This window comes from Triplophysa dalaica, chromosome 22 (genome assembly GCF_015846415.1).
Source record: "Triplophysa dalaica isolate WHDGS20190420 chromosome 22, ASM1584641v1, whole genome shotgun sequence".
Taxonomy (NCBI): Eukaryota; Metazoa; Chordata; class Actinopteri; order Cypriniformes; family Nemacheilidae; genus Triplophysa; species Triplophysa dalaica.
The window spans coordinates 15,936,292-15,962,593 of NC_079563.1; the positions used below are offsets into that span (position 1 = coordinate 15,936,292).

Genomic DNA, 26,302 nt, shown 5'->3' on the forward strand with positions numbered 1-26,302 from the left:
CCATTGTGGCGTTCTGGCGATCTCCCCACTCGCGGAATGCGCACGGCGAGGTTCCGGTGCGGGAGGGGTGCCGGCGTTCGCCAGGCTGCGCCCCGCTAGCCCGTTAAACAAATGGAGGAGCTTTCGCAGAGGTTGACTGTTGTTTGTTGTTAAAGATCTAATTAGAGAGTGCAGAACAGACAGAGGAAGCTTGTCTAATTAGCGGCAAGCACAAAAGCCACTTTGAAATTCAAGGGCGACTGGCGATTAGAATGCACGCCGAATGAAATGGATTAGGACGGAAAAGGGTGCCCGGCCTTTGTTTAGCTGTTGTGTTGTTGATTCTTGACTGTGAGCAGAGGGCTGAAAGTTGAGATGAAGCGTGAAAGTCAGTTTAGGCTTGAACAACAGAGCAGGTGGAGTGAGAAGAGATATAAAGGTCCAAAAGACTTAAGTTACTGTAAGATTCTTCAAAGTGACCTGGAATGACCTCATTGTGTGAAAACGTTTGCCTCTATTTCATCATACATGTATAAAAAAAATATATATATTATTATAACCCTAAGGTCAGGGTTTATATTTTATATATAAATGTAATATTTCATTTTGATTTTATTACAACTTAATTTGTTACTAGCCACATCTGTAGCACATTTTAGCAACATGCAAATTGATTCTGCATATTTTATTTTCCTCATTTTATATATAAATTTCATATATCCTTTTTATTTTATTATAACTTTACTCTTTTGAATTTGGTTAAGATAAGGTGGCAGTTTTAAATAGTAAAATGTTGCAGATTGTAGCTCAATTTCTACAAAGATGACCGAGCGCCCTTGTACATGGATTTCACGTAAAAGTGGGTTTTTCTCTGCCATGCATTTAGGACATTTTAGCAACTTGCAAAATCCTTTCTGCATATTTTCTGTACAATCATTGTGTTAAAGAAACTAAAAATATTTGCAGATTACAGATTCTCTAGAACATTATGGGGCTTTACACGTTCAATTTAGTGACTTACAGAAAAAGACACATAAACACAGATATTAATAGATCAGTACGGCAGCACATATCTTTGATTCATCAAGTCACAAATTACAGTAAGCAGGCAGTATTGGAGCCGAGCCATTGCTCAGGCATTGAGCGTAATATGACAGGCATGCGTTTTGCCCACAAACCGTAGACGGCGAGGGGAACTGTAGCATTTGATGACAGAGAAACTACTTAGAGCTTCAGATTACTCTTGGCAGCTGTCGAGGGCGTCATCAGCGCTGTGATGTTCAGCGAGACTTCAGGCCGCTCCTGCAGGTCCCAGACCCCAATGAAAAGCAAACATTCAGCAGGGGAGATGGAAAATAAAAAGGCTGTGTGGCAGAACTTGGCTTTCCTTGATTGAATCGTCTGCTGTTGCAAAAGGGGGATGAAGACGTTCAATGCCATGTAGATAGCAACCGCACATGCTTAGTTAAAAAAACTGCTATAAATGTTATTTGTCATTATGCTGTAAATCATCGTATTCTACTATTGTATGACAATACACAGATTTACTCTAAAATGACCTTCAAATGTTTTTAGGATGATTGGTGTTAAATCCTACCTTCCAAGATGGAGTCTCACCTCATTTCTGTGTTCACCCATTTCCACCCGCATTTCTGTTAGACTATACACACACATCATAACAACACCTGTCCCCTCAATGATGGCGTCCCACCTCCTCTGTGTCCCCTCTATCTCTCAGGGTTCCCCGACTACGGCTTTTATTCTGGGCCCGGAGACCAGCGCGCCGCTCCCTGCTCCTTTGCCGACTATGCCACCCTGGGGCCTCATACGGGTCAGATGCTTCAAAGCGAGCACGTCACCTCCACCTGCAACTCGCCCTCCCAGCACCACCCAAGCCCGGACCACTTTAAGAGCTCAGGTATGTATTTCGCACTTTTAGACTTGTTATGATACACCCCTTAAGAACATTTTTCAAACAAAACCAGCACATTGCATGCTGTACAGTATGAGCATCTATTTTATTTTTTCAAGGAAAATGACCTTTTGTGCATCCACTCATGTTGCAATAAAATCACTTCCGCATGATGCATGCTGATCACTTTAAAGTGAACTATCGTATTTCAGCAAATTAAACAAATGTAGAAAGGACTTGAATCCCTCCAGTAACTGTTTGAATATGTGGAGAACGGATGCGAGTCGTGTTATGGAACTCATGTGTGGTACTCTTCTAATCGCCGTTGTGATATGGCTCGAGTCAGGCCAGGTGTTGGGGATCTTTGGGTTTTGGCTCCTTATGTCCTACTTCTTTCGCCTCATTTCATTTGGCAGGCAACAAGAGAATCTCTGTAGTCTTCTGCTGTACACCAATGATCTCATAGATTGGACATGGGGTTGACTCATGCAGATACTTCCGCCGAGAACTTGCGCGCCTTATTAGTTTTACGAGAAAGTATGCACAAAATCGTGCCCGGGCTCTTACAATTCTTAGATGCACATTGTTTTCTTCTTTATTGTATCTATAATCAAAACGTGATAACTTTGAACCAACTTTCATTTCAGGCTGATTTCACGGAGCCCTCTTATTTTTCAACTCCTCGCCTCTAAGCGCTAATAGTTTAGAGATCCAGTCAGTTCTCCTTTAATAAAATCAGTTCACGGAGTTTTTTTTCACATTGAATATCTTGCTTCTCACCTAAATAAGTCAATTTGCAGAAGTAAACACAATTTTGTGTTGATTTTAAGATCTGTAAAATACATTTTGCAGTGGACATTTTCTCTTTAGATGTTTTGTGCACTATTCATCTGTCTGTGAGTTCATAAGATCAAATATTGATTTGCGGGAGGTTTTGTTGTTATTGGCGATCCTCTTTTCCAACAGCTGTCTTTTCTTTGTCTGATGGTTCTAGATATTAACTTGAACCAGACAAACCAAAAAACATCCCTCAGTTTTCTCTTTTGTGTTGCCTTTGAAAGCTGAAACTCATCTATCCGTTCACAGCAATATATGACCTTAATATTGCTTTCCGTGTATAGAGAAAACTCTGTTATGAGGATCTGAAATCCTCCTGTACATTTGTTACGGTCTTTCAGGGGTCGATAATGACGATATCGGTGTGTAGTTTTGCGTGCGCTCTGAGAAAAGCAGAACGTCTGCATCCCCGTCCCAGCAAAGCAGTTTGTTATCTTGCCGCCGAATGTGAAGGGTGACATCGATTAAAACAGAGCGCTGGGAGCCGAAGTGGGACAGATGAGTCACCTGCATCTTAAAAACACACAGCGTAATCGCGGGCCGGCGGGTTTAATTAGCATGGCTGCTGCTAAGCTACCAGTCAAAGCCAATAAATGTAAGTCATGTTTAGCTATTAAAGCTAATAGCAGTAACGGTTTAGCCCCGGGGTTTAATTTGAAGCATAAATCCTTTTTCTGGCAGAGAGAGAGAGGACAGCACTCACCTCAACAGAATCCAGCAATTATACGGAATAAAGATTACAGTACAAACACAAAACGCCTGTGAAAGCGCAGTAAGCCGCAGGACTGAGATAAGAAGCATTGGGCTTTTCTGGAGAGTTAGTTAGTGCCGTCTGTTCTTACTAATTTGACACAATCTACATATCGTAATTGACAACATGGCAGCATTTAACTAAATATTTATTTTACAACAAAGAATGTGTGTACCGTAACAACATGTTTTCTGTAGTCTGTAGTCCGACCACTTATGATTTGGTGATTTTGTGGCACATGCTTTACTTTCTCCTGGTTTATATGCTTGTTGTAGTCATTTTCCTATGTCTCATTCCTCAAGCTGTATTCTGTCATTCTGAAGTAAACATACAGTCTCTATATTGTACATCTCTCCAGACATTAAAAAAATGTCTGTTCCACTCTTCCATCAGAGCAGTTTAATGCACAACATGTGGTCGCACGCTTTCATGGTTGTTGTGTGCGTGTTTAAGGTATCTACTGTCCACTGTGTTTGAGAAAATGACGGTTAACAGATTTTTCTTTTCACGTGCATCACGGAAAACGTGTTTTTGCACCTACAACCAGATGGCAGGTGTCTCGACACGTGTTTAAAAGAGTTTTATACTTACTAGACCAACAGTAAAAAATCAACGAGGATAAATATGTCATGTGTGGATGAAAATGTTATATAGCTTTATAGCCTGTCACATTAAGTGTTTTTTCATCCTTTTTGATTTTGATCGTATTAAATTTCATAATGTATAAATTTACCGGCATCTAGCGTTGGCATCCAACTGCTCACTCCCCCCTCCTTTTGAAACACTACACTGGCTCTCATAGGGACAAACATGGCATCACGTTTTCGCTTTTCACCTTTGAAGACATAGTTATGTATACTATATTGCATTTCTGTCGATAGATCCTCTAAAAATGGCACAGAGCACCTTCAAAAAAATGTGTTAAATTTTTTAAATGGCCATAATTAATATAATGGCCTTTGTCCCATAATTCTCTCGTCTAGAATCAAAAAGTTTATCAGAATTGTGGTGTGTGTGTGTGTCCTGTACAGGTGCTAATCCTCCTCGGCAGTTAGGTTTCCCCGGTGCCAACAGTCCGGGACCCGTGGCAGACCTGTACGGCCCCGGCAGTCAGGACTCAGCTGTGGGAAATTACATCAGCGCTGCAAGCCCACAACCGGCCTCCGGGTTCAATCACAGTATTGCGGTGAGTAACGCTCTCTTAATCGCCCTCTGCCTCTTCTTAAACAGTCAGGACATGCCTAAATACAGAGACATGACATGTCTGCTTCCTCCTATTCCTCAAATTTTAATTATTTTCCACCATGTAAATAGTCACAATCTGATCGGCTGTTTGTTTTTCCCCATCAAACGCTTGATTGTCAGCGCATCAATTCAGAACTGAAGTCTTGATAATGAACACCAGAGGAATTAGTTCCGTTCGGAAATCCATCGAGTCACGAACCTTAGTTAGACTGACAGTTCGCTTGTCACCGATGTTTTGTTTGGGGAATAAAAGCATCACAAACAGTTTTGAGAAAGTGAAAAGCTTCCATGCTTGGAAATGAGCAAATTGTCAAAATCAGATGTCCCTGTAACTAGCAGATGCTCTGACACCATCTCCAAACAAAAGCCTTGCGTTGCACAAAAGTTGCTTTAATTGGCTTTTGGCGGGGAGCTCAGGGATTGTGTCTGCAGATGTCACGGACGTCAGGTTGCAGCTCGGTGTGGGCGCGGATCTCAATTTGAAGTAGAAAAGCATTTATAGTGCGATGCCAAATTGAAATTAAATTATTCATCCCGTCCCCGCGAAAAGGCACAGATTTTAATTTATGCTTGTGTTTGCAGTGAACTCCTGTTCTTGTCTTCTGTATGGTGTTAATTAGAGAATCAGACTCATCAAAAACCCATGAATAAGTATTAATATGTTTTAAATGTGAAAGAATAGTTTATGATTCTCAATTATTCCATACATTTTTACCAAGGACTTCATTGATGGCGGGGATATTAACTGCTGCCTGGAAACAGAAATGAGCAAAAACTCGGATCTTTTCTACTTCATTGCTGCCTCCTGGCATCTAAATAAAACCCGTCACGGCACAAATTCATAACTTTATTCACCCACATTAGTGCAGTTCTGAGCGAGTGCCGTTTTGTGCCGTGCGATTAATTCTAAATTTAGCGCGAGTTAGTTCAGCTGGACTGATAGATGTGTGTTTAGCTTTCGATGTCTCAGTGCAGAACATTAACACAGGAAATGACGCAGAACTAAAATGCTCGTCTCCATTTATTTCACTGACACGTGTCATCAGTTCACCTCCTACTGGAACCCCCCCTCTCTCTATCTCTATCTCTCTCTCTGTCTCTCTTAAACATGTCTTGTAGTATCAACACATGTCTCAAATGAAATAAAGTTTCACGATCCTTAATTGAGGAAATGTGGAAGAAAAGCCAATATAAACTCCCGAAAGCCTTTCCTTCCTGTCCTCTATCGTGCCGGGTTGGACTGACTTTGATTTATTCGTATGGATTAGACAGATCCGCTCCTGCCATGCACACAATAGGCCGATGACAGGCCCCGATAAGCGGCCGTGTTTCTCAGAAAGGCTTGTTGACAGTTTGCCGTTTGCCCTCTAAATCAGCCATGTGGGTTTGCGAGTTCCCAAACGGCGTCGGACAATGGTCAGGATTTATTTATTTAGCCCTGATCAGCTTCACGGAGGAAGGATCATGCCCTGTGCTTTTTCATCGGCTTTATTTTCTTTACTTTTGAATGATTTCAAGTTGCCTTGACATGGATTGTGGGTTATAGTTGTATTTCTGTTGTACGTACGTTTGTCCACACTGGGCCTGAAGGTATAATATGCTTTTATAAGTAGGTCTAGAAGAGTCGTAAAATTTCTTTTTCTTTAGTAAATACTACATTTATTATTTTTCAGTTAATGCAGTGTCTGTAAAGGCTTTTAAAACCAAAATGCAGCTGTTAAGGTCAAAGCATCAAACCTCATTTTGGGTAGTGGGATCCAAAACGTATGATTGTCTTCTCAGGGGATTTCTCTCTCTCTCTCTCTCTCTCTCTCAATGAAATTATGTGGGACACCGTTTTCATTGGCACTTTCATCAGCATTATTCTTGAATAAATGTTCTCTTTTAAAGTGGACTTTTTGATTTTATGCACAAGTGAATAATGGCTCTCAATGACTGTTCATCAAAGAGCAAAGTGTGAATTATTCTGTTATGTTAATCTGTCAATGTGTAGAATCGCCGTTTTTACGCTGCTTGAATGATTCTGTTCATCAAATGGCTTGCATGTTATCTCTGTGTTTTCAGGGCCCTTTAATTGCAACAGCATTTACAAATGGATACCACTGAAAGCTCACTTGAGATACGGCACCATCTCATTGGAGGTATTGTGTCTTTTATTGAATCTGTTTTACTTGTGGCACAAGGATTCACCTGAAACACTTAAATGCAGATACTTGTGCTGTTAATAATATCAGTGATAGCTGTTTTCAAGACAACATTAGTGTTTGTAGTTTCCTAACATGTCGTCTCTGATTCACTAGATATCATCTGCAGGCTCTTGGACAGTTGCCGGAGACTCTGATTGGCTCGTGTACAGTTGATGTAATAAGACTTCAAGCACTACAGGTTCTGATTGGTGAAAGGACGAGGGGGGTGGAACCAAATAAACGGGAAAAGAAAAACATCTCAGAACACATCACAACTGCTGTAACCATAACCCCGCCCTCCTATCACTGCAGGACTCCTCCCATTTTTATTTCTGTCTGCTTTTTTAAATTTGGCTTTTAATTGAGATAGACTTTCTATTGTTTAGCATTGATTACGTTTCAAGTTAGTTTTGGGCTTAAGTCAGAAGTTGTTTTTTAGTCACAGTTTTAGTGCCAGTTGATGTGAGAATCGAAATTTAACGCTGTAGTTTTTGCACACACGTGGACAGACCCCACTTAAAGACACCACGCCGCGCCGTTCAAAAAGAATACAACGTAATCTTAGTAGCTGTTTTAATTCTTGTGAAGTCTCATTGTTGATCATAATGACCTATTTTTGGGCAATACAGAGGGAGAGGACTCCAATATTTTTATGGTCCTTTTTATATATATATCTATCTATCTGTGTTGTTGTTGTCTTCTAGCAAGAAAAAAGTATACTGTAACATTTTTTTCAAATTAAAAAAACATTGTGGCTTGAGATATAAGAGAAATTCAAATGTAAATATACTTCACCGCAAATATTCAGTTTAGGCATATTTTTTCTGACGGTGTTTCAAACAAATACACCGCAGGGTGCAAGAAACTGACATTCTGGTGGCAAAACATAAATTTTCAACTACTTTAAACAATCTGAATCATTTCACAGGTGTAAAACCAGCATATTCCCATAAACTTTAGATGATTTGATCTTCATCTGTTTTCATTTGGCGTGGAGTTTCAGAAAGAACAAAACTCCCATCCAAAGCACACTTTGTGTAGTGAGCAACAAAAGGACTTGACATTTTTCTGTGTTCTGCACATTCTGACACTTTTATACTCCTGAGAAGAAAAAAATCTTACTATGTTGTCTGTTGTTGTTAATGTTGTCTAACAGAGGAAATTCCTCTTGATTTTGGAACTTATTGTGGACTACGTGAACAAAGCGGTTTATTGCTTTTTTTGGCTGAAGAAAGCGAGCATTTTTATGAATCATACCTCAGACCTGTGAGATATAATTTATTCGAAGAGCAAACGTGCAGATGAAGTGTACAAAGAAAGCTTTGCACTGTGTACTAAAGAACGACGGTTTTCTCTTTGCACATGCTAGCTGTCACGAGTGACCTTACGGAAATTTGATGTATGAAAACTTGTTCAGTGAATGTTGCTTTTATTTTTCTGCCGCTGGCGTCCGGAATGCAGGTTGAGAGGAGGCCAAACGAAAAGCAATCTATTACTGGTGTGCTCAGATTTCATTTCAAGGATATAGCCAACGTTTTATCTTAAATATTGACGTATTTTAATATACAGCCAGTTGATGACAAAAAAAGTTGACCTGAAACCTGAGCTGCTGTTTTGATTTCTTTAACGTTTATTGCTGGTTTAGGTCAAACGCGTATATAAAATGCAGATTTTTAATGTTAATGATCTTATATGTATATTCTGATGTAAATGTGTCTTTTTTCCTGCTGCGGATGTAAACTGTTTTGTTTTATGAATTCTGTTTATTTGGTGTAGTCTGGTGGTCAGAGGCGCACATGTTAACACTGAAGCCTCTTAAAGATCCAATCACGTAATAATATTTAAACAAACGGAAGGAACAGAATGAGGGACGAAAATTGTTGTAATGTTCAAATGTAAAAGAAAAATGTAATACAAAACATTAAAAAAAGACAGAGAATGTGTTTGTTCAATAATTTTGTTCTTTATTCTGGGTATTTGGGGCTGTTGGTGAAAAATGGGAAATATTATATCTACACTTGCACTGAGTAAACTAATTTATGACTTATAAGTTTACTGTAGTTTCAAAACAACTCGACAACAGTCAAGCTTCCCTCAGGAGCTGACTACACCAGCTACACTGAAGCAAATGTTTAATCTTTAATTTTTAAAATATAATAAACAGATAACATTTGTTTTTATATTTTATTTGCAGTCAGCAAAGTGTTTTATTTGCACAATAAGCACCGCACTCAAATAAAATTTACTCAAGGAGTTGCAAAATATTTTACATGAACTTCAATAAGTAAAACTATAAAACGCTTTTTTTATGAGTGATGAAAAGTTTGTTGAGTAATAAATTGCAGCATTTCCATATTTCCAAATATTTTACTTAATGTAGAACAAGATACATTGACTTCATAGAGGCTCAGGTAAATAGTTTTTTTAACAGGTCATGCACAAACAAAGTCCGATTTAGTGTACGTGTCAAATATTTGTATCAGTTGATTCAGATTTAAATTAGGATTTCCCAAACTGCAAGAAGCATTTAGGAGAGTTTTGCTCTTGATCTGTTGTGTTTGTATGTAATCTCAACAGATGCACTGCTTTATCATTTAAATGTTACTGGATTGCTCTTAAAGACCAGTGTCTTATTTAATCTCAAATGATGCTTATGTGTCATCCAGCACTGGTGCAATCAACTGCACAAATGTTTTTAACAAATGTTAAAATAATATACCATTTATATAAATATGATAAATAGGAGCATTTTACTATACTATTGTACTGTACTGTATTCTATATGCTATAAGACATTTTCTTGTCTCTGCTGTTGAAAGTCTGTTGGAATATAAGACATCACTGTATGGCAGTGTGATGTTTTCATACCTGACATTTGTCCTTTCCATGACTTTCCTCTTCCTCTGATAATCCGTCTCATACTGACTTCGGTTTTCTCATGACTGATGTTTTATTACCGGAGACGGATGGAGCTCACAGATAACTGTACACCTGTCCTCTTGTACTGCTTACTGTAAAATAAGAATGAAAAAAAACGTCAAATGGGAGACAAACATGACCGTTGAGATGTTACATCCCAAACTGCAAAAGCAAACATATATTTGTGACGTCAACAAATGAGACTGTTTGTTTGGGAATTATTACATTTTTTACAGTATTAAAAACCCACGGTATTCGTTGGAAAATACACATATGGTTTAGTGAGAACAATTTTATTTGGTATTATATTAAATATATTAGTATGACATTTTTCAAATAAATGCATTTCTTCTAAAGGGTCCATACAGCTGCTTGTTTAAAAAATAAAATAAAAAAATGAATGTCCTTTGATAGTGATAATGGTCACACATCAGCACCCATCAATCCCAGCCAATGATTCTCCTGAGGGTTTAGATGGTCTGGAGGTTTTGAGATATGTGGAGTTTGAGTGGCCCTGCATTTCAGACCTGTAACTATATTTGGCCACGTCTGTCCCATCAGCACTGACTCATAAAGTGGACGTCACCAGCTGTCTCAACTCAGCAGATGACCCATGTCCCGGTCAAGACCACATCATCCTTCCTCAACCAGACTGCTGTCTTTATCCTCCATTGTTCATTATCAGCCAGTTCTCCATCACCTTTAAAGTCCCCATGAAATCAAAATGGGAGTTTTATGGCTTTAAGTATGAATATGTTAGTGTGCTTCAAAACAATGGCAACATTCACATTTAAATTAAGATCTCACTTTTGCCTTTAAACAAATAAAATATAGAATTCTCATAATATTTCAGGTCTATTTAAATTCTCTTTACACCCAGAAAACACATGATGATCTTTGAGCTTGTCAAGGTTCCCAAACAGACCGCAGAGCTCAATCGACCAAAACAAAGCTCATTTCCTGAAAACATGATACTGATCAATAATGAGTCTGCAGACACACACTAAGCACACATCAAACTGCCTCCATCTAATTTTGACTCCTTTACTTGCCAATGCCAACACATCAAATCCTTACCTTCCTGAATCTGTCGTCCATAAGGGTTTGACATAGACTTTCAGACTAGGTTTAACTCAATCATCTTTTTCTGGGGACTAGTAAACAATTTCTGTTTGGAATCCGATTTGATCAGCAATGCTACACATGTCTGCAGAATTCAGTTTAATTTCATTTCGTCCTTACATTCCAGTTGTATAATGCATAAGACATTTTTTCTGTGTTATATGCACACCGACACACTCAAAAAAATGAATGGTCGCTGCTGTTAGTTTTACTTAACTCATCCTTGTTAACAGTACATAAAGAATGCAAGTAGCTGAATTAACGTGAAGTTCTGTCAGCTTTACTTAACTAGTGTTAGACTGGTCAACTTAACATTGTTGGGTAGAAGGCAAAACACTATAATATTGGATAAATTTTTGAGTTTACTTAACATAAAAAAGTTAATTTAACGTGACTGGTTGAGGGGGATTTTCAGTTCCCAGCATGCTTTGCGGAAGAGTGCATTTAGGAAGTCAATTTAGAAATTTAGTGTCATTTTAAGTGTTTTCAGTAAAGAAAAAGACTTGTTTGTGCTTCATGTTCACTTATCTTTGAGGTTTAAAAGAGTTTGTTGTATTTTTTTAGTTTTAGAGTTGCCATTGTTTAGAAGAGTTGTACATATGATTAGTCTGTGAGAGGTTTTTGCGCGCCCATGATGTCTAATGCATCATTCAATGAGCTTTAACTGTGCTAATGCCAGTACTGAGATGCCTCTCATCTGATTTGGTCATTGTGTTTTGATTTACATGCAGTAAGTCTGTATATAATTTATGAATGACAGCAAAAGTACCATTGAAAAGGATAAATATTGAGTTAAATTAACTTAGAATTACTGGTACAATCGGAATGGTTTGGATTTACTCAAAAAAGTTTTGTCAACATTACTTTCATTTATTTTTTGTTCAAATTACTTAATATTGTTGCATTGATCCACTTGACACAGCTTTTTTAAGTAAATTCAACAAATCAATTGTGTGCAGGTCTTCTGAGCTCTGTTTAGTGATTCTCTATACAGATGTTGTTTCCACAGGTGTGTTGTGAAGCTTGTGTCATTCATTGCTACTTATTTGTGGGTTTGTGTCGTACCAAAATGACCTTTTCACATACAATAAATGCCACATCACAAATGAGAAATTATTTTCCATAGATCTTCTGGAACAAAAGAGTCCTGTTTAATTATATCTGTTAACTGTTTAAATTTCCTTCCCTTGTCAAAAAGACCATTTATCTCAAAAGTAACCAGAAAGATTGAATGTTCTTAACGTCTTACGTTTACATTTCTTCATTCAGGAGCATTTAATTGATCAGTTATCACTATTATTATGTGAACACACTATTTATTTATCAAAGTCGGAGAACATCCATGTCTAATCTGGTGTTGATGAATTTGGCCGACCAGTGAAGTAACAAAATTATATTTCTAAAAACTGGAAGAGCAACACTACATATGCTGAAAAAGGATCTCGATGTTAGGAAGGAAATCTGTTATGTTTAATGATCAGTGTTGGGGAGTAGCTAACTACAAGTAGCGACGCTACTAACTTAACTAAATTTTTCTGTAGCCTGACGGTAGTTAAGTTACTTTAAAAACAGTGTAGCTTTTCCGGTAGTTAAATACTTTTACAAGCAGGTAGCGGTGTAGTGTGCCCAAACGCTACTCGCTACATTCCATTGCGACGAATTTTAAAGCAATAAGTAGTGCAGCGCACTGAGCACATGCGTCGTCACCTTACTTACTACTGAAAATGTTTGCATTACTGCCAGCTAGTGTCCTGTGACGCATCTCGCGGCTTACGCACAATATTCAGATCGCGTCTGATGATTACGTTAATTTGCCGAAGTTAACTTGACACACACACATCCATCCAGGATGGAGCAAGACATGTCGACTGAATTTCAGATTCAGAATCGGAAGATGTATAATGTTTCTATAGCCTTTTAAAGTGGAAAACTGTATTTCTCCAAAACGGTACAGTAAAACAATCCATAAGGTGTGCATATATTGCGGGACGGCCCCAACTGAAACCCACCATCCGTTTTTTCTACTTATTAAAAATAGGTTATTGACAAGAGACACGGATCCTCTACATTTAAATAAAGCTTTAAAAGCAGCATTCCTGGAATTTACGGTAAACCACTCAATATCTGCGCATCCAAATCTAAACGGCGGCTGGCTTGACCCTCAGTGATTAATTGCCCATGGCCTTATTTGTCCAAGTTCATGTCTCTTAAAGATGCAAACAGTAATGGTTACACGTTTTTATGTATTCTTTTCAAAACTAAAAATTAAAAGTCTGCATCAAAGACTTTAAGCACAAATTTAAGGAAACACATGCAGGTGAGTTATTTGGCCCAACATTTGTTCTTTCTGTTGTTTTAATAATTCACATTGTCTACATTTTGCAAACTTGAGATAAATTTGAGTTTAACTTTAACTTGCGTACTGTGTAGTTTACAAAATAAAACAACACTGAAATCATAACTGTATTGTATTACATTGTTTTCTTAAAATATTTTTCATTTACAATGAATCAGTTATTCTATATACAATGACACTCTAAAATCAAAGTAGTTTCAATGTAGCTAGCTACTTTTTAATAGTAACTTGTAGTGTAGCTAACTGCTTTTTCAAATGTGTAGCTAAGCTGTAACTTAACTACTTTTATTGATGAGTAGCTTGTAGCTTATCTAACTACAGTTTCAAAGTAGCTTCCCCAACACTGTTAATGATTGTCATTTACTAACTGGCCAACGTATAATCTGACCCCTTCAAATTGACTTTTTTTTCTGTGACATCGGCGAGGTTAGTTCAGACAGAACTAACAGAGGCGTTCAGAGATGTGACGTTTTTTCTCAACAGGCTCATGTGGTCTGTAATAACATTTTCTACCTCATGAATTTTGGTGAATTTGAAATGAATATCTTCATAAATGGATATTAAAGCTTGAGCTGTGCTTAGCTGCTGGAGTATAATAGAAATTCACATTTTGCTTAAACCGAACAATAACTCTCGTCAAATAATCCGCTGAGGTATAAAAGCTAATTCCACACATAACTTTATTAGCATCAGAAATATGATCGATAGATAAAATACACGCCTCATATATTCCATCAATTCCACCGGCTTTATTATTAAAATTTCATCTCTTGACCAAAATAGCTGAACAGAATTAACTACAGATGGGACATATGCACGCCTATAGACTCATTCATTTAGTCAAGATGACAGGTCAAATATACCATTCTGTCAGAGATAAAGATCATTCATCCTGCTCTGATATCTCCATTACTGTTCTGTTTAATAATATCATTCAAAGCTCACAGGGAGTTCATCAGATTTAATCTCAAATATGAGAAAACAAACACCCTCCCTTCATTAAAAGCCAAATATTGTTTTGTTGTTGTGTGTACTAATGTTCTTCGATCCATTTTTCTTTAAATGATACCCAGTTATTCTTATTATACCAAGTCAGCACAAAAAGTTCCTCCCATGCTCATTGTTTGCATTCGTGAGATGCTAAAACACTCCGCGGAGATTTTAAATGATGTCCGTAACTTGAATTTAATGACTTTCAATTCCCACAATGTAATTTATGGGAATATAATGGCCATATGATGCAAACTGTGAAAAACTATTCCGCATGAATTAACGTTGGTGATTTGAATCAATACAATCTTCTACAACAGAAATTTAGTCAACACATTACTCTCAGAGAACGCTATGCTACAACACAACAAAACACATTTTTCTATGTCACTATTTCTCTCTGAACTCATGTTGAGAGTCTCTACAGGCCAACCATGGTGAGATTTGCATATCCAGGTGTCATAAGTAAGCATATCGTGAGACTTGTTCTATTCCAGCTCAGCTTGTCTTGATGGGTCTCCTGGTCCTGTGGCGACTGTGCTCAACGCCACGTCTAAACTTTCAGAACGCTAACTGCACAAGTGCGGCACAGCCAAGTTCAGTCGACATCAAGCTGCGATGCCCCTCCAGGAGTTCATCTTTAAAACGCTAAAGAGGCGTGCCCAATCTGGCGGGTGAATATTCATGAGGCTCTTACAGTCGGATCAGCTGCGGCTCTGGTGTGTTTACGAGTTTCCCGCGGTAAAGGTACGTGGGAGGCGAGCGGACCTCGCGGTAACTCGGCTCTCGTGAACGGTAATTAAGCGCCAGTCTGAAGCTCAGGCTTAATTAGCAATTAACGCTGTGTTTGATGAGGGTGAGCGTGTCAGGTCTATGTTTAGAATACATTAAGGTAAATAAGCAGACAGAGTGCATCACAAACATACTCTGCTTAAGTTCACCAAAGCAGACAGGAATGTTTGGCTAACACATGCAGGCTATTTGTGCATAACATGCGTTCTTGCGTTACTGTGGCAAACCTCAGGACACAGGGGGATGTTAAAGACACTTTTTAACCTTAAAACTGTTAAACTAGATATGTTTTTTAAGTAGTTAGTTATACACATGTTTACAGTTTAACAACTGTTTTGCTCTGTCATTACAAAAGCTTCCCGAAGGAAAATGTTATTATTACTGCTTGAAGTTTATCTTAAAATTGCACGAGAGAGAAACATTTTTAACAAATGAAACAATTGGTAAAATACATTAAGTATGGAGGTGTAAAATGAATGAAGATTGCATGAGTAAAATAATCTGAATTTGGTTCAATTTGATGGGAAATGTTTGAAGTTATGTTGAGATCTTCAATAATGTTGACTTTTGATTGGAGACTTGGCAAGTCTCAGCTTAATTTTTGACATAATGGAGATCTCTTCTGAAACAAAGATGTGGGGAGACGTGTGAGATTTCTGTCTCTTTTTCACATAAGAAAAATCTGAAACACTTTCAAATTCAGTAGTCTTTTGCAAAGGTTTTCATTTGCCCTTCCTTTCATTTCACCGATGTCTAGAAGAAATAATTGAGATATTAGAGAGCAATCTCATCTTTGATTTTTTATTCATATGGGTGACTGGAAAGACAAAACTGACCACCCCACACTCTTAAAATAATGGTGCTTCACGATGCCATAGTATATGTTTTTTCAGAACCACTAACATCAGAAGAACCTGTTAGGATATGGCAGGGGAAGAACCCAAGCGCAGGCAGCAGTGTTGACGAGAATTACAGAAACTTTATTTAAACACAAAATAAAAACCCTCGATCGGGTAAAACCAAACAAACAAAATAACAGGAGAGGACTAACCAACACTAAACTAAGTTTAGTTTACGTATGTGATGTTAGCTTAAACACTTACTAGGATAAAACAGGAACTAGAAAAACAAGAACAATGAGGACAGGCAATAACTCCAAGAAACTAGACAAGAGGTTCAAGCAAGCCTCTAAGGTACATGTGATGCTAGGACTAAGAAGAACATACACAGCAAGGATCACGAAGTAAACACAACAAACCAGCACAGGACAATGAAACAAGAGAGGTATAAATAGGGGAACAAACACAGGATAATTAATAGGGGACAGGTGACACAGATGAAACACTAAGGGAAAGCTAACGAGACAGAAAGGGTGGGAACAGACGAGACTCGGGGAGAGAGTATGGAAGGCCAAAAACTTCTCTCCCCACATAAAACAGGGAATTCTGTTTTGGTTCTGCCTCAAGACCAAGAATTAGCCAAACATGATAGGCAGAACCCTGACAGAACCATTCTGTTTCACAAAAGGTTCTTTGTGGCGAAAAAAGGTTCTTCAGATTATAAAAAGGAAAACAAGGTACAGATAAGAAATAGATGGTTCTTTAATAAACCTGTGACTGAATGGTTCTTTGTAAAATCGAAGATGGTTCTTCTATATGGCATCAATGTGAAAAACCTTTTATGCACCTTTATTTGTAACATCGCATGTTAAAAAAAAGTGCACTATAATACACTTACATGTAGTAAAAAAAAGTGCTCTCTTTTCACAAACTGATTTTGTACCTCAAAAGAAATAGTTGTTAGTACTTAATAAACTTAGTGTACTCTAAGTGTCCTTGACCATGCTTTTGAGTAACCATGGATAGAAGTACAAAAACTAAACATAAACATTTGTAGTATATCAAGTACAAAATGAATGTGCACATTAAGTACATTATATGGAAGTGTACTTAAATAAAGTGTACTTGGTGCAGTCCTGGGACAGGAAAAACATACTAATCACAACTGTAACAGAATGCAACACATACTTTCTCTGTGTTATCAACTGTATTTTGACACATTTAGAACAAAACAACTTGTCATCACGTGCTTATGTAGCTTGAAGCATTGTGTTTACGTGCTTGCATAGAACATGTTTTGGCCTTTAAATGTCATACATGAGAGACTTACGCCAGCTTCACACAGCACGCGTCAGCAGTGCGTAAGCAGCACATATTTTTTTTCCGGCGCACAAGTTAACAGATAAGAGCATACATATCGCACACATAAACAGCATGTGCTTGCGGAGCAGTGCGGCGATCATTTTGGCGTCGAGTCTATTTTTGCTGCGTTGCTCACGCTCAATCACGCTTCTGTTGCATATGAAGGAGTTCGCTGTCAGTGTACTGTCTGAAACCCACTGTCATCATAAACTTCTGAAAAAAACTGATAAAACTACATAGACATCATGTGATTTACTTATTTTGTATAAGTGTGAGAGAACAGCGATCTCTTCACACTCCTATGGTAAGTTAACCCTTAAGTGACTTCGTATCCTTCGAATGGTTTTTATGGAACTGTGTTTTTTAGGCATACAGGAATTTGCATATCCTGGATAGTATACACAGGGCAAATGCCTCCTTTTAAAAATAGTAAGTAGTTAGCCATTCACATCATACCTGAAGATGAGATCACCTCCTCCTCGTGCAGGCTGAGGTAAGTGTTCAAGTAGATCAGATGTGGGGGGGCGTCTCACAGTGGGCTAATTGACATGACATATTGACAGGCACTCTCGTGTGTCTGGGGACCTCGGCGCCTGCACAGGCTTCCAGCTCTCTAATAATCACTGATTAAAAACCAGTTAAGAGCCTGTGAAGACCAAAATGTGCATTAACCAAACGACCTTCTGGGAGCGAAAAACAGCCGTGCCAGCAAAGAAAAGCGGCGGCAGCGTTCTCCGGGAATGGCAAAGGCCCCCCTCCCGTCTCCAAAACACGCCAGCCTTCCTGTTATCAAGAACTCCGATAAAGGAGCGACTGGAGGTTCTTCAAAAATTCGTTTGTAAAATTTGTGTTGTGCTAATATCCTGTTTTTGCCTTTCGCCGATTCTTATTATCTTTATTGAACTGACGCGGGTTTGTTTATGAGCTGTTTTAGACCCGCGGAGCGAGCGTATCATCTTTGGCTCGGCAGCCCCGTCGCGCTGCCAAATGTCTAAAATAACCTTTGAGTTCTGGCTGATCTAATATAATTACATTGTTGCAGTTCATCCTTGACCCCATTCCGATGAAATAATGAAGGTCTCATAGCTGTTTAATTTAAAAAAGTTAGGCGCTCTCGAAAGCTTTTACGGTCACTGGAGCACAAGCTTTGTCAGATTCTAATAAAACGGCTCCCATTTCCAAACGGAATTATTAATAAATATGAAAATAAATGAATGCTTTTATTTTAGAAAATCTGTATGTTTTCAAAGATTTTCACATATTATTCCCATAACACTAAAAAAGGGTCACGTGTTTGAAAACAACATTAATCTAACACTTTACTAAAAAGTGATGCTCTTGATATGTAACATTTTCTAGTAAGAAAATATCTACTAAATTAATGTACTGTACTTTATTCGATGCTAAATATATTTAGCAACTATAAATTTGCCATTCTCCAATAGTTTTTTTTGTTTTTTTATTTGCCAATAGTTCATCCAAAAAATAAAATATCCTCATGCCATTCCAAACCTGTATGACTTTCTTTCCTCTGCAGAACACAAAAGAAGATATTTTGAAGGTTGGTGACTGAACAATTTGGGACCCCGTTGACATTCATTGTATGAACACAAAACCACATAGACGTCTTTCAAAATATCTTTTGTGTTCCACAGAAGAAAGAGTCATACACAGGTTTAAACAAATAATGACTGAAATTACATATTTGGACTACTGCTTAAAAAATGTTATCCAGCATCTGAAACAAAAGCAGGATGCTCCAACAAAATATATTTTATTTAATTTCTGTCTATTTTTCCTCTATTATATAATGTCAGGCTTAACTTGCAGACAAAGTGTCTAGCTCATACCGTTATCAGCCTGAACAATTTCTCCTGCCCAGATCAATATTTTCCTCCAAGCAAACGCGACTGAGGAACACATGGAGGAAACTGAGAGACTATCAATCATGCCATCCACAGCCCTGAGCAGCAGCACTTTTAAACAACACTATTGTTCTTAATATTATTTAAATCTATATCCATAAATTAAGATATAAATTAAATATTTATTTTAGATAGACGGATAGATCTTGGTTTTACTTCCTTATACTCATTTTTCTGTCATTCCATTCAGTTCTGATTGCTGTATCACAGCTTTTGTAAAATATTTCTTTTGTGCTGGCGCTGTAGACTCAAAAGGCTCCCGCACAGCTACCCGTCCTCTAGGCAACCTTCATACATAACACAGAGTAAATGCATCGAGTCTGGGGATGCCGTGGGAGTTCTGATATCTGAAATCAGCCTTTAAAGCGGCTTATTTTAATTCTTTATTTGAGAGAAGAAAATAGCTGGGGAGTTCTGCATGTGTTTGAATATGCAGAATCAGCAAAGCTCATTCCAGCCCATTCTGCATCACTCAAAGCCCATTTATATAAGAACTTTGATCAAATGATACAACCTTTTTGTGGGAGCTGTCACCTCGGTTATCTGCCGAAAAACAATCAGCATTTCAGATTCCCAGAATGAAGTCCCTGCAGTGGACAACTGACCAAGCCAGACAAATCCTCGCTTTTCAATGTGGCCCCTTTCGAAAACACAAAAATCTATCAAAGCGTGCACAATGGCAGCGGTAGCAATTTGCTAAGAGACTATTCACAATGGGTTCTTTTTGCCGCAGCATTGAGAGATGTACGGACAATTTAATACCCACAAACAATCAACGCCTTGAATGGATCCACAGATATTCCATTTATTATTATTATTATTATCAGCCTCATTATTGTTCCCGAGCGATGGTAAAAGCAGTCAATGGCCCATATCACTCAAAATATATGATCAAACTGTGTCATCCTGTCCCACGTTGTGAGTTTAATTAATTCCAGCTTTGAATAACAGTATTCCCGTTTGGTCAGAGGTGATTATAAAAGTGACGATTTAATTGTGTGAAAACAACAGCTCTGTACTCGCATACGCATACGCAAACACATTAAACAAGACAACATACTTTCAGGGCAACTAGTATTTAAACTATTTACAAACTAGGTTACAACAGGAATCTAAATCATGTCTCTAAATCAAACAGCACACACAGTTGCAGTCTTCGAAAGTGTCACTCCTGAAAGTCATTATGGCATAATAATGTAAATTAAACACAAAATTATGTTGTAATCACAGTGCCAACGAGAAAGGTTTTTGATCAACACGTTTTACGTCAATATCACAGACGCACAACCAAATGAAAAGAAGAAAATCCAAAAGCCCACATGCAACAACCTTTTAAAAAATTGAGGGATTCAAGTTTAAGGTGGTCAAGTGTTTTTTTGTTGTTGTTGGACCAAGATGGTTTACAAGCTTTAAACAAGACGGTCTTGACCAGCTTGAACTAGATAGAAACCTATTTAGTTGGATAGATAGGGATTTTACCATCATCACACTTTAACATTTAATACTCCATCCGTGTCTAGTTCTGGACCCTGACTCGCTAAGATTTCTTTCGGAGTCTTTAGTTTGGACCGGAGCCCAGTTCTCTCTGGTGTTTTCAGCTAAATGACTGAAGTGTCCCTTCCCGCGGCACTCTGCACTCTCCTCATGCTTCAATAGACTGAAAAGGAGCATATTTTTCTAATCTCTGCCTGGTCTCTTTTTTTCCTTTCATCTTTTCTGCTTCAAGAGAAGCCAGAGTGCTAGTTTTATTCAAACTAATGATCTGCAAAACAATAAAATATGAGGCGATCGGCTGCTTTCGTGTGCCGGTGCGCCGGGCTGCTCCCCTGTGCCACTTCTCCTGAGTTCTCTCCGCGTTATATCATTTTTGACACATGCAAGAGAGCAATCGTCATGAGACATGATTGAGTGCATATGTCTCTATGCATGTCTGTGATTGCTCATTCAACAGTTAAAGGGATAGTTCAACTACAAATGGAAATTCTCTCCTAAAGAATTGGTTCTTTTACTGTTTTGCCAAAAATACCAGAAGTTGGCTTCCTAAATATTGATTTCTGTCAATATTGAAGATATCAAGGTTATATTTTCACAGAATGTTCTTTATGTACAATGATTTTCACAGACTGGGTCAGAAGGAAGGAAATACTGCTAGATATGGCTTCAAGATCTTGAAGAAAAATGTGATGCGCAATAACTTGTTAAGTGATACAGGTTTTTATTATATAAAAATACCCTTTAAAGATCAATTATTTATTTTCTTACCAACATACATTTCACTTTCTTTCGTGAAAAAGAAAGCATGATCTAAAAAGTGAATACTTTTGTTTAAGTCTGTACAATAAGCAGAACAAATCTGACATGTAATAACAAACCATTGCGAAATGCATTACAACATGCACATTTGCAATATTTCAATCAATTGGATATATAGTGGCCCTGCGATGGGTTGGCACTCCATCCAGGGTGTATCCTGCCTTGATGCCCGATGACTCCTGAGATAGGCGCAGGCTCCCCGTGACCCGAGGTAGTTCGGATAAGCGGTAGAAAATGGAATGGAATGGATATATAGTGCATCACACATATTCAATGCTAAAGACATTTTATTTTCCGAAAACAAAATAAAATCCTGTTCCTACATTCTCCTCAAACACATGAGGTTGTTTAGAGGTGACAGATTTGTAATTTTGGTAGTTGCGTTGACTTGAGGGCGCTCCGGTCCCACTCTCAGTGATGCGTTTCATCAGCTACGTTTCATGTGAAAGCCTCAACTTTCTCTTCTCTTAAGATCTTATTTCATCAGCTGTTTTTATTACTATAAAAACCACAGAGCCTTTCATTTCTTTTGGCCCCAGTCCAAATGATAGTCTTTTTTTCTCATCTGCATAATTAACAGTACAGTACCCCGTCTGTGGGTGTGAATCGTCAAAATGATCTGCGGTTGTGTGGTCTCAACCGCAAACCCTGCGGCTGCCGCGTTCTCTGTCGTGTCTGAAATCACACGAGTCAGTGAGGCGAGAGGCCCTCCAAACGCTGTTCCTTCATGTAATAACACAGATATCCCGTCGCTTGCCAGACCAGCAGCCAAGAAGGCTAAAATCTCTCTCTGCTGAATGTGATCTTGTCAAAGAAGGCATTAAATATTGATCAGTCGAGAAGATGGTCAATAAGGGTGGATTCAGATGTGTTGCTGGGAGCCCAGCAGTCAGAGCCAAACACTGGCAGAATTGTTATGGATCCCGGCTGAGACAGACAAAGAACAACTTGCAGCCCGCCAGGTCTGAGCACACACACAAACATGTTTGTTTTTTTATATTGCGGTGACTTTCAGTAGACATAATGGCTTTTATAGGACTACAAAAACTGTATAATTCTATCATCTAACCCTCACCTTACCCCTTAACATAACACTCACACAAACCTATCTGCATTTTGAAATAAGCATCATAATCTTAATAATCTATTCCCATCGTGATTTACCATACTTGTGGGGGACATTCGATCCCCAAAATGTATAGAAACCTGCACACACGCTGACAAAAGCACACAAACCTTTACACTTTTTAATACTCGATTTGAGTACAGGTACACACTTTTCTAGACCCATTTTACCTTGATATCTGGAGAAAAAAAAACTATTTTGCACCCCATTGACTAACATAGTAGGAAAAAATACAATGGTAGTCAAAAGTGCTCCAGAAAGGTTTGCTATTCTACATTCTTCAAAATGTCTTTTGAGTTCAACAGAACAAAAAAATATAAAGCCCTTTTTCCTACTATGGGAGTCAACTGGGGGCAAAATCTGTATGATTATAAACATTCTTCCAAATATCTTTCTCTGTGTTCATCAGAACAAATACATTTATACCGATTTCAAACATCTCAAAGGTGCGTTAATGATGACAGAATTTTAATTTTTGAGTGAAGTATCCCTTTAAGAGAAAGAAGTAAGATACAAAACAAGATATGCTTTTACACTAACTTCTGCTAAGAAACTGTTGTCATCCCGTTTCACTGGGGGATGGGGCAACAATACTTACAAATAAGACAATTTGAGAACTCAATTTAAATGTAGTGACGCAATAGGAAGACAATTTATACTCCAGAATATACTCAAATGTGAATGACCCAAAAGAATCCAGCACACAAAATTTCCCTGCTTCCCACTCTTCTCCGCATCATTTCCTCTCATCTCTCCATTATTCCTATAAATCCCAAAAAGTCTTACAACCACTTATTATAAAAACCCACAGGGGTCACTTCGTTTCCTTTTAAGACATCCAGCTAAGCGGATAACACCAGCACATCTTCTCCGTTTGAAAACTTGTTTCATTTTAAACTTCCTGACACTCTCCATTGATTGAGAAGTTTTCCGTTGTTTTCCAGACAGCTCTTGATAGCCAGGGGCAGAAGGGCAGGACACACGTCATTCATCATTTCCACGGCAACTTGCCTTCTTAGGGACATCTGTGCAATCAACGGACCATCAGAGCCCGAGTCAAGCACGACTGACTCAGTCCAATCTCGCAAACGGTCATCAGAAAAGAACGGCATCGCTGACAACTTCAGCCGGACGAGAAACAAGAAAAGGCTCGGCAGATTCTTCTTCCTCATTGTCATTTTATTTATATCACAGTCTCGAGCAGGGGACTTGTCTCTGTCCCGTCAAGTTGATGGTTCTTATTTTAAAAAAAGGATCGCCTTTTAGACTCCAATTTGTCAAGGGTGAAACATGTTCCATGTGGATTTCAGGACTACAGAGAGAAACATCTATGGCAGCTTAGACCTGTCCTTACCAGAAGGAATTAAGTTAACATGAAAGTATGACATAAAAACTGAAAGGGGGTAATAAAACTGAAAATTCCACAAGAAACTTTCTTAATAAGTGTTTTACGTTTAATGGCGCTTGTGCTTACTATCACACATGCTCATATTACTCATAGCTGGGGTTAGGGGTTACTGCAAACCACTAAGCCATCACCCTGTACACCCTAGGAACCACATAGCAACCATCAACTATAGCAACACCCTGGCGATTATACACATCGTTTTTTGAAAATGTGAATTATTTTATATTTCATCATAGGTAAAATATAATAATTTTCTACATCTGTAAGAAGCTTTTGATCTTACTGTAATCACTGGTGTTTGTTTTAAACGTGACTGAACGGTAATTAAAATGTTTAAAAATGTCAGTGCAAGGTCAGTCTGTAACATTGCAGAGTAACGAAATGTTTGCACAGCCGCTGTTTTGTGTGAGAGAATGTGATGCCAAAACAACCTCCAACGAGATGTGTCCACCTGAACCCTCTCATCTTTACAGCATCACATCCTGATTCCACTGTCCTTACCGCAAAACCCCGAATTCACTCGGCTGTTTTTAGAAAGACTCTCGGCTACAGTGAACAGGATGTTAATGGATCATCACAGATCAGACGGGGGCGGCTGCCATCAGGGGGAGGAGGTGAAGGGACCGGGAGAGGGCTGAACAGAAAGGCCTGCATTATTTATCCAAAGTTAAAATTAATAAGGTCAGATTCATCATTGTCTCCTGTTTCTGCTTCTTGAAATTTTAATGTTATTCATTGGCTGAAAAGAGCATTCGCCAACCCCGTGTTAGATCATCCATCAGGAGCTGATCCCTCACAGAGCTTCAGGTCTGAAGAGGATTATGGGTAACTCATCCCGAGTCCATGCCAAACAATCTGTGGCACAGCAGACAAGACCATCTAACATTGTAGGATCCTAGGCCTCAGTTATGTGCTCCATCCATTCAACTATGAAAGTACATGACGTCTATCCTTTATGTAAAATATATATTGCAAGGTACAGATGCATTCATTTAATATACGTTTAAATGTAAACCTTTTTGTCTTTAATCAGCATTTCTGCGCATATTATGACAATTCCAGCCAAGTCTCTGTTGAACTTCTACAGAGAAAATGCAAAGATGTATGAAAGTTGAGACACAAAATCTTATTTATTCCATCATATATTCATGTTTGAACAGATCCTAAAATACATGCAAAAACATCGGTTATAATGTTGTTTAAACGTGAATATGCACTGATTTTCTTCAGTATTCAAGAAATGCAAGCATGCATTTTTTGTCATTGTGACCAATTTGTCCCGTTTCAATTTTCTGCAAATAAAAACAATTTGGGAATTGTGGAAAAAATGTTGTTCACAAAATGGAAAAAAAAAACTTGTGCATGAAGACCTCTAAATTCGTCATATGGCTTTTTGTTTAACTGAGCATTTTTATCGGGCTCCTGCATTTACTTTCAGCAATACTGAATAGTTCAGACCAGGCACAGTGTGGTATTTAGCAGGTTTTAAAGCAAAATTATTTGAGTAACATTAACTTTGTGTGAAGAGCATTCACTCAACATCGCAATCTCATTTTGGCAAAGGTTTTTTGCAACTCTGAAAAATATCTCTGAAATCTGAAAATAATTTTGGAGTGGAGTTTTTTATATAATATAAACTTTTACAGCACTGTAGTGTGTCCCAGTATAGAAATAATAGTTACTTTAAACTTAAAAAATGTGTCCCTTCGTATCGCCTGCATACAGTAGCACATACTTTTGTAGCAGTATATGACTTAAAATTCAGCCAGAGTTTAAGAGAGAGAGAGAGAAGGGCATATGGGGGAAAGAGAGAGTGAGAGCGAGAGACAGAGAGTAGGAGGAGCCCTGATCTTTACTCCTCTCTGCCTGGCTGGTGGCAGCAGGTGTGCCTCCGACTAGAGCTTATGGCATCAATTTAAATGACAGATAATTACTTTTGTGACAACGTGCCAATGAGATTAGGCTCAGGCAAACAACATAACAGCAATTTGCTATGCTCTGAAGAGCAATAACACCAATCATAATTAAGAACTATGGCCAACATAGCAAGCTGCTGCATATCGTTGAAAACAATTACATTTTCCAAAAAAAGAAAAGAAAATAGAAGAGGCCAGTGTACTACGAGACACCTCTCCAGGGTCTTTTTCAGAGTGACATAAAATGATTAATTAACTCATTAATCCTTCTTCTTTTCTTAAGAAGATGTTGTCAAAGACCTGTCAGCTTAATTTCGGGGAGCC

General features: G+C 38.2%; 1 protein-coding gene and 1 long non-coding RNA gene across 3 annotated transcripts in view; one reads left to right on the plus strand and one right to left on the minus strand.

Annotated features, from left to right (window-relative positions):
* Nucleotides 1-8,849, plus strand: part of msi2a (musashi RNA-binding protein 2a) — a 112,548-nt gene extending 103,699 nt beyond the window's left edge. For both annotated transcript variants that reach the window (XM_056736316.1, XM_056736315.1), the window contains 4 exons: nt 1,718-1,897; nt 4,511-4,665; nt 6,789-6,865; nt 7,025-8,849. In XM_056736316.1, the coding sequence (XP_056592294.1) occupies nt 1,718-1,897; nt 4,511-4,665; nt 6,789-6,830 (377 nt within the window). In that variant the 3' untranslated portion in view covers nt 6,831-6,865; nt 7,025-8,849. The remainder of the gene's footprint in view (nt 1-1,717; nt 1,898-4,510; nt 4,666-6,788; nt 6,866-7,024) is intronic.
* The window catches only part of LOC130411581 (uncharacterized), a 50,709-nt gene that overhangs the window by 14,447 nt on the left and 9,960 nt on the right, over nt 1-26,302 (minus strand). The window contains exon 3 of the long non-coding RNA XR_008905090.1: nt 9,779-9,921. This is a non-coding gene — a long non-coding RNA (uncharacterized LOC130411581). The remainder of the gene's footprint in view (nt 1-9,778; nt 9,922-26,302) is intronic.